General features: G+C 40.3%; 1 protein-coding gene, 1 long non-coding RNA gene and 1 pseudogene across 3 annotated transcripts; 2 read left to right on the top strand and 1 right to left on the bottom strand.

Moving 5' to 3' along the window:
• Positions 1–7,829: 7,829 nt before the first annotated feature.
• Positions 7,830–14,768, top strand: LOC148371516 (uncharacterized). Its single transcript, XR_015849469.1, has 3 exons — positions 7,830–8,044; positions 13,015–13,181; positions 13,813–14,768. It is a non-coding gene; the product is annotated as an uncharacterized LOC148371516 (long non-coding RNA).
• On the bottom strand, positions 7,901–17,719 carry LOC148371515 (coiled-coil domain-containing protein 127-like). 2 transcript variants are annotated; one of them, XM_088326053.1, is made up of 4 exons: positions 17,569–17,719; positions 15,122–15,259; positions 12,922–13,166; positions 7,901–9,648 (listed from the first exon to the last, which is right to left on the bottom strand). In XM_088326053.1, exons 2-4 carry the CDS (start codon positions 15,249–15,251, stop codon positions 9,217–9,219), a joined length of 807 nt encoding a protein of 268 aa, XP_088182179.1. In that variant the 5' UTR covers positions 15,252–15,259; positions 17,569–17,719; the 3' UTR covers positions 7,901–9,216. The 2 variants fall into 2 exon arrangements, with proteins under 2 accessions (XP_088182179.1, XP_088182180.1); XM_088326054.1 differs by having other exon boundaries at positions 15,122–15,256; positions 17,569–17,717.
• LOC148371517 (U2 spliceosomal RNA) lies at positions 12,368–12,508 on the top strand (annotated as a pseudogene).
• Positions 17,720–17,765: the final 46 nt, after the last annotated feature.

The following is a 17,765-nucleotide window of genomic DNA, read 5'->3' as shown; positions in this document are numbered from 1 at the left end:
CCAATAAATATAAATATGTAAATATACCACTTAACATTCGTCTCCCTCCTGCTGTTACCTGCTGCTCATTTTGACTGCCATATTTGTTCTAAATAATTGTTTCAAAACAAGGTGCAAGCAAACCTCTTTTAATTAAATGTCACAAAATACTGCAAACAAGGATACCAATGTATTTTCCTTCAGGCAGACGGCGCTGGGCAAGGAGAAAGAGTTTGCGCCTCCCGTGTATAGCTCTGCCCATTCTTACGGCTCACCCAATTGAATTGCTCTAGATGCTTTGCTAGAGGTTCTGGGTAAAATGTTTGTTTAGAGTTTAAGTTTGTTCTGTGGCTTTTCATCATAAACTGTCTTTACAATGAACATGGATTGTTAAATGAGTTTTTATATAAAAGTTTATTCAGTGATTTACATCCACAACTGGGTCTGTTGGTGTGACACCTTGACTGTAAACTGGAGTTAAAGTTGTGTCCTATATATCTATACTACACCCATTTTCTGTGTGGCATTATTTTCTTTGTAACTGAATGAGTCAGAGGTACAAGTTGATGGTGGACGCATCAGGTTAGCACTGCTCGTTCTATGCGCTTATACTGTCATTGGCGTCGGTTTTAAGAGTATTGTTAATTATTAATTTTACAATTCTAACCATTTTAACATAGTTAGAAGTAAAGCAGCCGAGTCCTGCCATGGCCGGGCATTATACCGGCGGGCGGAGACGTAACTGCGTGAGATTCTTGCTCAAAGATGTTGTGGCAATTTCGGAGGGAATGTCAAGGACGGATTTTATTAACAAGTTTGTTGAAAAGATTCTGAAGTTTAAAAAGGAGGAGGTACATGCTGTCATAAAAATGACTTCTGGCAAAGGCTTTGATGTGAGTTTTGAAACGGCAGCTCTTTATCAAGAGTTTTGGAATCGCTTTGAGGGAGTGAGGTCCCAGTTTTCAGGATTTACAGTGGAGAAGCTGACTGATAATACTAACAAGATTGTCGTTGTTAGAATGTTTAGTGAAATGATCAGTGCTGATGACGTCTGTTATTGGTTGAGTAGATACTGCTCAGTAAAAGGCCAGGCTATGAAGGTGAGGTGTGAGAAAGGCTATTGGAATGGTGCCTGGAGGGTACCAGTCCAACTACGGCAAGATCCTCAGGGCTTTCAGGGAATGAAACAAATTCCGTCGACTATATTCCTGGGGGAAAACCGTGGCTTTATCCACTATCAAGGGCAACCGAAACTCTGTCGCAAATGTGGTGAGCATGGGCATCTGGCTGAGGTATGTGATCGAATTTTTTGTGGAAAGTGCAGAACAATTGGACATTCCTTTGAGGAATGTAGCAATAGCAGAAAATGCAATCTCTGTGGAGAAACGAATCACCTCTTTAGAAACTGCCCGAATTCGTTTGCTAACAAATTGAAAGCTAGGAAGGCAGTTAACAAAGACAACAAAGACAATGAAATGATGTCAGACAACATAGATAATGAAATGAATAAATGTCACAAAGACAATGAAGTGAATAAAGATAACAAAGACAATGAAATTAATAAAGTCATGGAAATACAAAATGAAAATGAACAAGAAATTAATGAAGTTATAGAAATACCCAATGAAGATGAACAGGAAATGAATAAAGTTATGGAAATACCCAATGAAATTGATCAAGAAATGCACAAAGAAATTGGACAAGACAAACAAATTGAAAAAACAGATGTACCTACCAAAACCCCTGGAGCAGAGACCAGAGAATCAAAATTGAAACAGGAAGAACCTGGAAATTCCGATTCGATTTCTCATAAAATACCTGAATTTGGACATGACAAACGAATAGAAAAAGCAACTGACACTCCGAAAACACATATTAATCAGGAAGGGCCTGGAAGAGAGTTCAAATTAGCAAATTTGTTTGCTACGCCATTGCCGGGATTTGGAGAAGTCAAACAAATCGAAAAGGCGAATGACTCTCCAAAAACCCATACGGGCACTGGAAAGAGGAGTAAAAGTAAGACAAAATTGGGAGTGGTGAAAAAACCAGAAACAAAGATAAGAGATTTAGAAGAAAGCCGATTGCCGGTGAATAAGCCCACAAGGGAACTGTATGAAGTTGAGACGGAGGAAGTCGGGGAGGGAAAAAATCTGACCCTTAGTGGGCAAGGAAGTAAGAGACCCTTTGATAGGTCCTCTGGCTCACCCCCTAACCCAGAAAAAAGGGGAAGACCTGGAACCACAGACAGAGAGTCAGAGGGTCCCAGAGTTTTCCCCGGTGAGTCTCAAAATGAGGTACTACTCTTAAGTGATGTGTCTGACACAGGTGACACTCTCGATGATCTCGATGATCACCAAAGAATGGACTCAGATCCCCCGGTTTTGTCTAACTAGTTTAAATACTTTAACAACAATTATGAACATTACATTCTCTACTATCAATGTGAGAAGTGTGAGATCAAAGGTTAAGGCTCACAGTGTTTTATCGTTCTTAAAAACTATCAGAACGGATGTGTTTTTACTACAGGAATGCTGCATCCCCTTTCTAAAAAATTATAAACAGTGGGAAGAGATTTGGCCATATCCGTCATTATGGAGTGGCTCGAATGAAAACCGTAACGATGGGGTAGCCATTTTAATAAACAACCCTCAACTCATCATAAAGGGGAGTACTGTGATGAGAGACGGACGCGCAATCTTAGCAAGACTTTCTTATATAGGGAATGATTTTAACCTCATTAACATATACGGCCATGCCGACAGACAACTCAGGTACGAACTTTTAGAGGACGTCCAGTCGCATATGCTAGGCCATCAACCACTAATCGTGGGAGGAGATTTTAATTGCATCCTAAGTAGGAAGGATAGAAAGAGGAATGATGAGGAGTTTAAAGTAGATAAAACATCAACTTTATTACAAGACATGTGCCGGACATTTAAACTGGTGGACTGTTTCAAATCCATACATCCAGGAGAGGAGGGCTTCACCTGGTTCAGTAGTGACAATGCCAGAGCCTCTCGAATAGACTACATATTTACGAGGGGTTTAGCACAGAGTGATGCAAGATTAATTCCAGTTTTTTTTTCGGATCACTTGCTACTGTCCTGCTCTTTCTCATTTCCTTCAGGTATGACTGTTGGGAAGGGTTTGTGGAAGTTAAACTGCTCCCTGCTGGAGGATGAGGCTCTAGCCGCACAATACAGGGAGCTGTACAAAGACTGGCAGACCCTTCAAGACTTGTATGATTCACGAGCACAATGGTGGGAAATGACAAAGAAACGAACACAGACCTTTTTTAAAAATGCAGGGAAAAACAAGAAACTCAAAGAGATGAAACGCATGTCGGGACTACAAAGAAGACTCCAACGCTATTTCATCCTAACAGAAAAGGGGATGGACTTTAATGATGAAATCAAAGAAATCAAACAAGAACTAAACGCTTTGGCGGAAATAAAGAGCAAAGGCATCATAATAAGAAGCAGAGAAAGAGAAATAGAAGAAGGGGAAAAATGTACACGCTACTTTTTTAAAAAAATTATGGGCAAAAATGAGGGGATTTTTAAACTTCAAAACGAAAACGGGCAAATAACAAAGGAATGTAGTGAAATAACCAGATTGGTCGAAGACTACTACAAAAAATTATTTGAAAAGAAAGAAACATATGAGAATGAAATGGGGCATGTATTAGATCATATTTCAAGATCAGTGCGTCAAGACCCCTTTTTAACATCCGACTTTACCCAAGACCAACTGAATGATTGCATAAAGACTATGAAAAAAGGCAAATCACCCGGGGAGGACGGACTCAACCTCGAATTTTACCGGACTTTTTGGGATATTTTAGCACCAGATCTGTTAACTGTTTTTAACGAATTTTCCAGTCGAGACCATATGCCAGACAGTTTCAGAATCGGGATAGTTACTCTATTGCACAAAAAAGGAGACAAAATTGACTTAAAAAACTGGCGACCCATAACGCTTTTAAACGTGGACTGTAAAATTTTCAGCAAGCTTCTAGCAACACGAATGTCTGTTGTCTTGGGAGACTTGGTTGATCCAGACCAAACCTGTGCCATTGTGGGAAGGAAGATCAGCGACAGTCTCATGCTGATCCGTGACACCATTTGTTATGCAAGAGACAGAAACATGCGACTAGCGGTCCTAAACCTAGACTTTGAAAAAGCCTTTGATCGAGTCTCGCACCAATACCTCTTCAGGGTATTGCAAAAATGTGGTTTTCCCCAAAAATACATCAATTGGGTAGGACTGCTATACCGAGACATCTACAGCAAATTCATGATTAACGGGAATTTATCGGAAGCAATCGAGATCAACTGCGGTGTACGTCAAGGTTGCCCTATGTCTCCCCTTCTCTATGTTCTTTGCATTGAACCTTTGGCACAAATGTTAAGAAAAGATAGATTTGTCGAAGGCATCAATATCCCAGGAAGTGGGGGACAAATTACCAAGTGTGTTTTGTACATGGATGATTTTAATATTTTGTGTACTGACCGCGCATCTGTTGAAAGAGCCCTTGACTTGACTGACCTGTTTGGGAGGGCGTCTGGGTCAAGGCTAAATAGAGAAAAATCACAAGTGAAGTTTTATGGAATGTGGAAAGAGACAGAAAAGGCAGGACTCCCGCTGACGGTGTTGAAGACAGACCAGAAAATCCTAGGGATAAAATTCAATGCGGATGGAGGAGGCGAGACCAACTGGGATGACGTGACAAGGAGAGTTAGGCAAAAACTTGTTTTTTGGTCACTAAGAAAACTGACAATAGAGGGGAAGGTCCTAATCATCAAAGCGATCATCCTCCCAATGCTTTTGTCAATCAGTTTAATTTTTATGTCTAAAAGAAACGTGCTGTTACAAATGGACCGAGCCATCTTTCGCTTTGTCTGGGGCTCAAAGTGGGAAAGGATAAAAAGAGATACAATGAAAAAGAAAAAGGAAAAAGGGGGGAAAGGAGTGCCTGACCTCCAGCTTTTCCTGGGAAGCAAATATGTCTCTCTCCACTTCCAAAACGCTGTGGGCCCACCCAACAACCCGAAAAGTCAAGCAATGACCCGTTTTTGGATGGGCTCATATTTGCGGAAGCTAAAGCTTGTACCAGACAATCGTTTGATTCCAGTTTCGTTTAACTTGCCACCAACACATCTCTTTATCCGGGATTTTTTGAAGAAGTTTGATTTGGAAACACAAGAATGTCACACTTTACAAAACCACAGGGCCCTTATTGCTATTGTGCAAGAGCGAGCTACAGTAAGCCCTGTGCGGGGGCTTGCGTTTGGCGAATCCACAACGGTTTGGAGCAACGTCAATCATCCTGCCCTCCCAAACAGACTACGAGACTTGTCATGGATGGTGGCTCATGAAGTTCTCCCAGTCAGAGCTGTAATGCACCACCGAGGAATGTCAGCGACTTCGACGTGCCCTCGACCTGGCTGTGGCGCCCAGGAGTCGGTGAGGCACCTTTTTTGTGAGTGCAGCGCTGCCAAGGTCTTGTGGACAATGGCCGAACAACTAGGAAAGTTCCCGGACTTGCCAGCAGGAGAGGTCCCTGATGCACAGTACGTGCTTTACGGGGTGAGTCGGTCGAGGAGGCATCGGAACGACTTTGCCAGGGACTGGCTCACTCTCGCCGCCATCAAGGACGCCATCTGGACCTCCAGAAACCTGCTGGTATGGAGGTGCAGGCAGATCCCCCCCGTGGCTGTGCTCCAAATGGCTGCAGATACCATACAATCTGCGAGCGGCGGGCCGAGGACGCAGCCATAAAGAAGACTCGTCTGTACCCACCCGGAGGGGGGAGCCGGAGCTACACTGTGGGAGTCCCGGCAGCAACGGCCTGGGTTGTGGAACCCAGAAGGGAGAGGACCCACGCAGAATGGAAAGGACCCACACAGAGGACTGGAAGAATGCTGCTTGGGAGGGTGGGATGGCAGAGCTATGCCCTTGCACAATAGTATTGCCTTTTACACGCTGGTTAACTACTGTTAAAAGAAAATAACTCTGAAATTGTTTAATTGATGTTGAAAATGTCAGGAAAAAATGTTAAAACGTCATATCGTCACGTCATATTGTCAAATATAAAAAAAATGTGAATATGCTTGATGGCTGTGTTTTGCTGCTGTTGGTGTCAGTGGATTTGTTCAGACCGAGGACAATCGACTTTGGCCTGGACGGATCTATTGACACTAACAAAGATGTTATATAATGAAATTGTGAATATGTTTGATTTTCGAGAAGGTTTGTTCAAACCTCACTTTGTTTTTGCTGTTAAAAACGTAATATTGGAATATAATATTGTGAATGTGCTTAATTGCTGTTGAGATTGTCATGATTGTTTTCTGTTTTTAGTGTCAATAAATTTGTTCAAACCAAAAAAAAAAAAACCTGCTCAGCATGAATCACAATAGTGAAAACATTGCACAGACTGTGTTTTATATCCGAGCCATATGTACTTATTAAAAGAGCGCCCTAGGTAAACTGTCGTGGAGGGTATGCTTTATATATACTGGGCCGGACCACAGTCACTGTTACTTTTACGTCGGCAAAGCGCGCAAAACACTCCTCTCTCTGGTTTTCGGAGTTAGAGTGCAACAGAGGAGATTGCTTGATTATAATTTGATCTCCGCGCAGTGTATGGATCACAAGCCGTAGGTCCCCGACCCTGGCTATAACTCTGTTACATTTCCAAAGAAGTACTTACTATAACAAAGTACTTTTTAAAGTAATGTGCCCAACACTAAAAATAGGTACTTATGTATGGACCAATTTGTATTAAAAAAAAAAAAGCAAGTTTATATGATAGTTAATGTCTCATTTCATTAGCTGCACCGCTTATCCTCAGTTGGGTCGCGAAGGTGCTGGAGCCCATCCCAGCAATCATCGGGCAGTGTGCAGGGGACACCCTGAACTGGATGCCAGCCAATCGCAGGTGATAGTTAATGTATTTTTGCTTATTATTTAAATCAATATTGTTTTTTTTTTTAAATAAATTAGGTTTTTCTACCACTAGGAGGTGCTAAATAATGCACAATGTCTCTTAAGGTAGATCACCACATATTTATAAGCCAGTTATCATTTCATATTGTACATTTGTGAGCAAAATAAAAGTTTTAAAGTAGTTTTTTATCGCCGTTGTCATTCATTTCGGCCAAGTGTTTCATTCGTTCGGTTTTTGGACATTGTTTGCATTGGGTTTTATTTTAGTTTGTTTTTAATACTAAAAAAGGAAACCCATTTGACCAGACCTTCACATGATCTCATTGATCTAATAACGAGGATTTTTGTATGATAAGTGACCACTAGATGACACAAGTGAGTTTTATCTTTTTGTTTGACCCAAAAAGTGGCGACTTGGCGAAGCTGTATAAAAACCAAAATCTGGATATTTTAAATTCCACTGATGGAAAACCAAATCTCAACTGATGCTATCATTCTGGTTGAATTCGATCTCTATAAAAAACGTAATTTTCTTGTTTCCTTCGAGCTCTGGAATGGATGGAACGACGGCGTCCCCTTTTGGACAGTTGGTCAAAACAACAAACAACAGTGTGCGATAATAGTCAAAATAACGAATTGCCATCCTACGCAATCTCCTTTGCAGGTGTCGTACCAATTCACCATGTACCATCATGAAATCTGATTACATGAAGCTTGGAATGTAATTAAAAGATCCAAGGCAATCTAATGATAAAATAATGTTCTCACCGTGCATAATTATGTCGACTGGGTGGGCATTCTCAAGTACAGTGCATTACGCAAATTTCTCACTTCTTTGGCTTTAAGCGACTTCAAACACCGTCATCCGATCCTTGGGGTATCAGATATCTGAGACCACGCCCAAAGGAAATGATCTGGTCAAGCATCCCTGGTCCATATAAAAGAAGTAGCTGATCGATAGCTCACCCTCTTTTCTTCTGCCTGACTGGCTCGCTCGTCTTGCACGACGGCCGTATGGAGCGGCCATGCGGGCCTGCACTGCAGCCTTGAGTTCAGCACGTGGGCCATATTGCGACAATTTGGAGCACGAAACCAAATCTCTCCACAACAACAAGTAAGGTGACAGCTATAGATATAACTCCATGTTTGTGGTTCTTGGGAATATTTTTTTTTCTGTTCAAGGGAATCTTCCCAAATATAATTGCATTATAGCGTAAACTTTCTTTTTGTGCTAGTAACAGCAGTCGAAAACCCTCATAATGTCCGGCGCTTCCCCTCACCGTTTCTTCCTATGAGTAATTCTCCGTGTTAATAAATTGTGTGTCCTATTTCAATTGGCCTGGTTTATTGAATCAATTTTCCTGGGATTAGTAGTTCATATCAGAACTCAAAGAATTCAAAGTAATAACGTAATTTAATTGTTTTATCAGTGTAGGAAATTCTAGCATCCTTTAGAGAAAAAAAAGATTAATGGTGGAGCACAAGCAACACCCAGAGGCAAATTTGTTTACTTATAGCCGGAAAGAACAATTCGTTTCAATCCAAACGATTTTTAAAATTAAAGCTAGAAAAATCCACACACCTATTAAGGCAACATTTTGAAACAACTCGTATAGAAAATTCCAACGCCTAGCTTTTATTGTGTGCAAAATAGTGTTCACTGTCTATGCATCACATGATGTACTTATTTAGGACATTATAAAAACAAAAAATATTGAAAATATACAATCAATACAACCAAATAACCTTTGTTTCATGTTTTTTTTTAAATCACATGATCACCATACACACCCCTTAGTGCAATTTCCAAGAATTTCTGAAATTGATTAGACATACGCATCAAGTCGAATTGTAATCAACTTTCTGACTTTTAACTGATGATTAAGCATTAGCAGATTTCACAAAAATTTAAGATAAAAGACTGACTTGGGCAACATCAAACAAAATGTGTTTAGCCTATTATCAGTTGCTTGTCACATTTTGGTAACTCCTCCAAAACCCCCAAATCTTGTGATACCGCCAAGATTTCATGAGTGGATCATTCAAATTATTTGTGTTGGAAAGATAATCATCTAAATTATGACAGGAGTCTAGACTTCGAAGACTGGATGTCCCAGCCTTGATGTAAGTGCATTTGCATATTAAAGCCTTTAAACTAACGAATCATTTCAGGGTGTTACAAACCATCATTAGTTTGCATTTTAATGGTCAGAACTTACCACAGACTCCAATTGTGCAAGTTTAAGCAAATAAAATTGCCTCATTTCTTAAATAATTTGTTTTCTCCTAAGTGCTTTTCCCTTGGATAGCCGCTTCAACTCTCTTATGTTTCTCAACAGTAACCTGCAGCTGCCAGTACTTGAGATAAACCCACATGAGACTCCCGTTCTTTCTCTTGTCCATATTCAAAACGTTTGCGCAGGATTTATCCCTCTTGAAAATATCTTGAAGATCAACTTCTAAATTCAGTTCATCAGTGATAGGCTCTTTGACTGCTTTCAATAGCATGTTTCTCTCCATCTCTAGCCGCTTTTCTCGAGGCAAGATTAGGGAACAGTAAGCGTTCTGGCGCTCCACTAGTTGGGATTCCAGCTCTCGCAGTGTGGCGTTGGCTTTCTGGAACCACGCGTTCTCTTGCTCCGTGGCTTGACGAAGGATGGCGCTGCCGGTTCCAGACTTGACGTATCTTTGCTTCTCTTCCTCCAACCACATACGCTCCTGGTGAAAATGGTTTTAAGTGAGGAAGACGGGAAGAAAACATAAGGTCTTTTCTGGCTTTGATCAAATGTTTCAAGATACTGTGCCTAGCGAAAGTATTGGCCCTCGAAGAACTTTTCATCATATTGCCAAATTTCAAGTTTCAAACCTAACCCTTGGATGCATAACCTACCAGCAGTGTTAAGCATGTTACTTTGAAAGTCATTGGTTATAGTTACTCACTACTTCTTCCAAAAAGAAACGGAGGTAGTAACAGAATTGCTCTCCAAAGTAACTAGTTACCAGGGAAAGTAACTCTTTCTGTTACTTAAAAGTTTGCAAGTCAAAGAATTTTAAGTTTTTTGAGCAAATACATATCACCACAGTGACGTCTTTGACCAGAGTCAACTTGAAGAAATGAGAATACTGACAATTTTTAAGGAACCGTTTTTTCTCGGCTTGGCTCACTAAAAGGAGTAGGCTTTTTTGGATCTTCAGGTTTTTTTTTTTTTTGTTGCTTTAATCCTTACACTACCAATTATTATGTCACATTATACATGGAATGGCTTAGAAAGGGGAAAAAAGTTAAGAAAAATAGACAAAAAAAAAAGAAAAAGAACAAAAGAAAAAATGCGATAATGTGGTGGCAGAAGCTAAGGTGGTCATGCGCTAGTCTTGGGATCAGGAGGTCGCAGGTTCGACTCGCAGCTACTCCGCGTAACATGTCGAAGTGGCCTTGGGCAAGACACTGAATCCCTAATGCCCCCGATAAGCAGGTAATTGACTTGCATGGCTGACGTTGCTATCAGTGCGTGAATGGGGAAGTGTGAAGCACATTGTAAAGTGTGTTGGGAGGTCTTCAGTGATTTGAAAAGTGATATATGAATACAGATACTTCACCATAACCAAAGGAAAATTTGATGAAATAAGACGCTTTACATTTTTTATGTGAAAAGATGGGAAATATAATTATTTATAAATCTCCAAAAACAACAAAGTACAAATCAATTATAACCTTTTTTTTAAAGTCAACAACACAGAAAAAATGCGTCTCAGAGGAAAACAGCTGTTGACTGGTGGGGAGCCGGGCCTTTTCGTTCACTTTCATTTAGATGTTTTGTTCGCTCTTGCCATGAATCCGGGTGCTCGCATTTTGCGCAAAACGTTCAGCAGCCAAAGCAACCGCCGTTTTCGACCATCAGTAATGGTAACGCTGTTTGAACGGTGGAAATAAAATTTGTCATATTACTCCGTTACTGAAAAAATAATCCCGTTAGTAACAGCAAAAATATTGGCCCATCTGTTCTCTCAGCTCAGCCAACTGACTCCAGAAGTTCCTTGATAACTTCTGAATGATCCTATGTCGAGCTAAATGACAAACAATGGAAAACAAAGTGCCTCTGTGTGTCATTAAGTCTGAGTATGAATGCACCTGTTCTGTGATAGGCTCAGGAGTCTGTGAGAGAAGACACTGGAGTACAGACAGCATTTTGAAGGCCAAAGAGCACAACAGGCAGGTCTGGGATAAAATTGTGGAAAAGATCACAAAAGGAATGGGATACAAAACGAATTCGCAACATTTACATATGTGCCCTTTGCACTTTGAAAGCAACAATATGAAAATGAGAAATCATAAAACCGCTGCAAACCTACCAAAACCTGGCAGTACCTCTAAACCTTTGGCCCAAACAAGGAGAAAACTAATCATGAGGGCCATGATCACATTGGATGACCATCAGGCATACACAGCTGAGGTGGGACAATCTGTGCATAAGACTATTAGTCGTGCTCTGCAAAAATCTGCCCTTTATGGAAGAGTGGAAATAAAGAAGCCCTTTCTGAAAGGATAACATAAAAAGGCCTGTTTGTCGTGTGCAAGAAGACACATGGGAGGCACATATAGCATATGGAACAAGGTGCACTGGTCAGATGAGACCAAAATGTAACTTATTGGATTGAATGCAAAGCGTTACGTTCGGGGCAAAATTAACACCCCTATCAAACATGGTGGTGACAGCATCATGCTCTGGGGTTGCTTTTCTTCAGCAAGGACTGGAAAGATCTTTAGAGTGGATGGGAAGATGGATGGAGCCAAATACAAGGTGATTCTGGCAGAATATCTGTTGGGGTCTGAAGGAGACCTGTGAATGGGGCAGGGGTTCATTTCATTATCTTTTATAATATTTCTGTTCAGAGATGTGCGAATCTTATAAAACATACCCAAAAAGACATGAGGCTGTGATCGCAGCAAAAGGAAGTAGTTCAAAGTGATAACTAAACGGAGGCCAACATTTTTGCAATTTCTATTTTTTTATTTTTTTTTCATTTGTTAACTGATAAAAAGTTGCATAAATTTGCTTTCTTTTCATGATTGTGTCCTACATAGGGGGTTATCATTTTTTTTGTTATGTATTTATTTTAGAAACTTATTCTGATATGTTTTGTACGAGCAAATGATGAAGAAGGGGCGGGGCAAACGCTGGCTGACTGGAAGTGGAGTAAAGGTGAGACGTGTTTGTGGACGCGGCCGACAATAGTGGATATATATTTTTCCCACCCTTACCTTTGGAAATATACACTTTTTTTCCTTGGATTACTTTCAACGGGCACCCGGACTCTGCAGGTCTGCATTAAATCTTAAGTACCGATATCATTTTCCATTCATTTTGCCGGCTGTGTTTTTTGGACTGTAAAGGTCTTGGACTATACCGATATTTGTGGCCTAAGGCTTTGATGCTAGGTCCTTAGCTTGGCCTTTTGGCCGAGTGGCCCTTTGCCATGATCTTTGATTTTTGCAATCCGGAGTTGGAATAAGAGCTTGTTCTGTCCACTCCACGCATCGGCCCGGTATTGCAGTACCTCCGGGAACGGTGCATTCGCAATGATCGCAGCAAGGCTTTAGGGCTAGGACCTTAGCTTGGCCTTTTGGCTGAGAGTAAGTGTCCCGGCTCCTAGGCTTTGTAGCGTATTATGAACTGACCGATAACGGATAATGGATAATGAATAACGAAGATAGATCAATAACCCTTAAAAACCCCAATTTCGTGTTTGTATTGCGTCTATTCAATGTGGGCGCATGTGGCTAATATACAGGTGCGGCTTGTGTTTGTACAAAATCGGTTTTCCTCCCGAAATATGGTGAGTGCGGCTTATATTTAGGTGCGCTCTATAGTCCGGAATTTACGGTAAATTGAAGCCTGAAGTATGGCAATAAGTCAAATAGTTCGTAAAGGCCCAATACTTATGCAAGGAACTTTAGGCAATTTTCAGTCTTACAGTTAATCAAAAGATTACCTGCTGTAAACGTTTCCCTTCTTCTATTAGAAGATGGCTCTGTGAAATCATGGCCTGTTTGTAACCTTTCACCCTTTGTCTCTCCTTCTCCAGCTCAAGCTCCAAAGTTGCCACAGCTCTGCGCCTCTCAGTTAACGTCTCCTCATACCGGGACTCCATTTCACTTTTAACCATCAACACATCGTGGTTATACTTGGATTTCACCTTCTCGATCTCCTTTTGAGATTCACGGGACCAGATCCAACCTAAAAACAAAAAAGGTATTTTAAAGCTTAACAATCACTGTTGGAACGAATGTAAAACAAAACACGTTCCTGGGACTCAATTATTTTTTTTTGTATCGAGTACTGTGACGCGTAATTAACAAAATTGTGTAATTCTCTTGACCTTATTACATATCAGGGGGTGAGCTTATATATACTGGGTTGTGTGTCACCAGTAGTGAATATTAGGGCTCATACAGGAACAACAAACCAACGGGAAAGCAATGGGGTGAATGTGTGCTGAGTTTTGGTCTTTTTATTTGTAGAATTATTTTTGCAATACACCATGCCTGGAGAAAAAAAAGGAAATATTTTGGGCACATGTGAAGATGTAAATGTGAGACTTGGTTCCATCGCTACAACAGCGGTACACACCACTGCGTAGGAGGGAATATATACAATTTGTACTCTAGCAAGTGCTAAAATAAGTTGACATCAATAATAAAAGAAAAATAAAAGACTGTGTTGTACAAGGAAATTACCCTACAGTTCTACCTTGTTTTGGTCTTACTGGAATGCTCATTATAGATCTTATCGATGCCTGTTTCCAACAATGTTCTTTGTAAGTTTTCTATTTAGGCAATTAAATGCTGATTTTCCTTGTAAAAGTTTTCAATTTTACTTTTAGGTAACATTCCTAGAGAGGACTATACTGCCACAAATATATCTCTAGCTGTTCTCACCCACAAACTCTGATGAAACAAGCAGGAACCTCTCAAAACAATTCACAAACCAACATGCCAATGCACACCAGCGCTCACAGACAAACATCTTCCTCACCTACAGGAAGTGACAAGACTCCCCTTCAGTGTTATAAAGATTTGGAACCCTAAAGTGTTAATTTGTAATCAAAAGATTAATGATCTACATATGCGTGTGATGTCTCATGCCAGACGTTTATTTTGTAGCCTGTCCAAATGAAATTTTGCCTCTCATCAATCAATCGACCAGTTTATTTTGAAAAGCATCAACAGGAACTCCAACCGGTCACAGGACATGCCTCCGGTGACCGATGACCCCAGACCCCATCTGCATTTAAAAGTGTAGGTGGGAACACCTGCTCGCCCTCTTTCTTAGTGCTTGCCTCCAGGCCAGACACCCAGAGGCCGGCCTTTGCCCCTTGGACCATGGGGACAAAAAAAGTCAAAAGACCAGGGCCGTGGCCCCTAGGCATGGAAACCTGCGGCACGCCACCTACATGGCCTGGATGGTCCGTGTTTCCATTCCTCACACTCCATCGTCTGAAAGCTTGAGATCTTGGTTTTCTTCATGGGCCCATTGGACGCCCCTGCCCCCACGTTATGCTTTATCTGACCCAAAGGTAACGCAAGAAAGGCTATCACAACAGTGTTTTGGGGCAAATATTTTATTCTGGTACGCTATGAACTGACTCATGATCCTTGAAATAAGTTTGTTATCTTAAAATCAACCTGATTGATCAGTACTTCCAATCGCTACAACATTTTTCCCCACCCCCTTCCCACTTTCCTAACACTCGGTCTACTTTGGTCGTTAGAAATGCAAGTTTCTCCTGCCACAATGTATTTTTATTATTGTTTTATTGGATTTTACTTGCCATGTAAATAAATCTTATTTTGTTTGGAATAAAAATACCTTTTAATCATTTATTTGTCTGTTTAAATGAGTCTAAATTTTTCTTTTGGATCGATCAATCATTATGAATGTCAAGAAACTGCAAAATCGAAAATTTAAAGCTAAAATTACAATATGTTTGGAGGATTGCTTCCTTTAGAATACAATGAGACTGTATTTTGGGGACTAATCTTAGTGGAACGTCAACCCCATCTAATGGCTGACTCGGTAACCATCAAATTAGATTCCAAACCAAAGAAATATAATTTAAAACAATTCTCCCTACAAACCGAAAGGACTTGATTCCACCCTTGTAGTATCCACTTAAGCACTGGACGACTTACGAAATGCAGCCAATCCCAGCATAGGCACAAGCAGGGCATAGTTCCACTGGTTGCTATCTGCACCTCCCTCGCCCCTCTCTTGTGGGTCTGGTTGAATGTTCCATCTAGGGGGATCATTCAGGTTGTTCATGGAGGCTGCTGTCACAACAGACACAAACAAAAACTATGAAAAAATTAGCGACATTATCTACTCCTGGATAAAATTGGGATGGCTGGCAAGCTCAAACAGAAGACTATTAAAAAATACTACATATCACCATGTCAATATACTCAGCTTTGTGACATTTTCAACAGTTGGGTACTATATGATGCATCTGGAGACGAGCCACATCACACAGGGTCTGTAAATCCTTTTCATAGCCAAAATCAATGACTTTTTAAGCACTTTCAAGACCAATTTATGAATTTTCCCAGTACCTTCCAAGGAAGTCCAGCATTAATCACAATAGTTTTTTGTTGACTTTAATGACTAAAATAAGGTCCCGATCTTTCTGCTAGCACATACTTTGTGTTATTTTGAGCTGTTCCCATCTTTGATCAATGATAATTTCGTGTCAATGAGCTGATATAAATTGAAATGAATTCTAGCTATGCCACACTTGTTTACAAACACAGATGGGCTTGAGAGGTCTTATTGGGTAATAATTTAGGTTAATGCAGAAGACAAAACCGAAATTACTGAAAGTGCAGAAAAAAAGTCAGGCAAATTTGGACTCATTTTAAAGATATTGATTGCTCCTAAGCAAAGTGCATTCAATCTTTCAATCTTAAGAGACTTCAGATCTTTGACTTTTTGTTTAAAGATATATGGTTGCTATCTGCTCTTCCCTCGCCCCTTTCTTGTGGGTCTGGTTGAATGTTCCAGCTTGGGAGATCATTCAGGTAGTTTCACTTGTTTTACAAAATGTAGTTGAATCAATTTAGACACGGATACGGATCCTTTGAAAAACATGCAAAATAAATTAATTAAAACGAGTGAAACAAAAAGCAAAAGTTTGAGAGATCTAATGCACTCTGCTTTGGAGCAATCAATATCATTCAAATTAGTCCACGGTAATGTCCTTAAATTGAAGACTGAAATGTTTAATGCATTTCCATCCATAAGAGTATTGTTGATACCTGTATATATATATATATATATATATATATATATATATATATATATATGTATATGTATATGTATAGAGAGAGAGAGACAGAGATACTTTATTCATCCCCTTAGGGAAATTCACATTTACAGCCGTATCCTTGTGTTACAAAATAAAATAAGAGATATAGAATACAGAAATACCCAATATAACATGTGGAATAAAGGGCATTTGAATAGTGTTCCGAAAAATAGACCCTGTAATAAAAATAGGGTAATATGCAAATGTGGCGTGGGGGTTTAATGTGGGCCTTCACTCCCCCGGGTGGAGTTAAAGAGCCCAATGGCATGAGGGAGAAATTATCTCCTCAGTCTGACCATGGAACAAGACTGACAGCTGTCTGTCACTGAAGCTGCTCTTCTGTCTGGAGATGATGCTGTGTAGTGGATGTAATGAATTGTCCATGATTGACATGATATGTTGTTATTCACAGTTTCAAATGAGATTTGGAAATCTCTTTGTTCACCATTTAATGTACGTTCCGCTGTACCACGAGCAGTATCGTATCTATCTTATTGATGAAGAGTGGTTTGTAAAGTACGTAGTGGGTGTTTTTGGGCAGTTTAAAGTTATTTCCAGTGAAAATGGTTAAAATTAGTTATTCTTGGTTAAACTGTAAATGTACCATAAGTGTCCAGCTTTTTACAATGATAAAAAATAAAGAGTAGAAATGCCCATCCCAGCCATCTCCAGGCAGTGGGCAGGGGACACCCTGAACTGGTTGCCAACCAATCGCAGGGCACACAGGGACAGACAACTCATTCGCTCATTCACACCTAGGGACAATTTGGACCGGCCAATCCACCTGAAATGCATGTTTTTGGAATGTGGGAGGAAACCGGAGTGCCCGGAGGAAACCCACGCAAGCACGGGGAGAACATACAAACTCCGCACAGGTTCCCGTGACATGAACTGTGCCGCACAAGCGCTAACCACTGCGCCGCCGTGCTGCCCATTATCCATTATTATTATTATCCTCACTATTTTCTAAACTGAAGCTCTGAGGTGGGAGTTGTAAACATACATTCCCGATCAAAAAATAATAGTGAGATATAGACTTGTAATAAATATATCAAGCAACACAAACGCCACCATGGCACGACAATAATGTATGACGTTTGCAGAATTGACAGTCCAACTGACACCAAATACCTTAGACGCTAGCAAAAAAGTTAGCCTTCAAGCTCCATCTACTGTGCACTACGATAATGAATATAATAATGCAGCCAACGTGGCTTTGATAGTGTGAAAACTCAACATTTGTTTTTAAAGATTCGATCTTGTTGTTTTGTGTCTCACCTTCAAAGAAAAGTCTAGGTCACTTATGCATTAGCTCCAGCCCCGTTTACCTTGCTTATACAATTTTAACGTGTCGGGCTTGTCGACGTGAACGGGCATGTTTATATAGTTTTTAATGAAACATTTTTCATCAAATGACGAAAAGTGAATATCGGCATGGATACTTGTACTACATTTAAATATTTAAGTATTTATAT

Source organism: Urocampus carinirostris, chromosome 2 (assembly GCF_059441175.1).
Source record: "Urocampus carinirostris isolate Australia breed hairy pipefish chromosome 2, RoL_Ucar_1.0, whole genome shotgun sequence".
NCBI classification, from domain to species: domain Eukaryota; kingdom Metazoa; phylum Chordata; class Actinopteri; order Syngnathiformes; family Syngnathidae; genus Urocampus; species Urocampus carinirostris.
The sequence above is the reverse complement of the archived record's forward strand: the minus strand, read 5'-3'. Positions and strand labels throughout refer to the sequence as shown.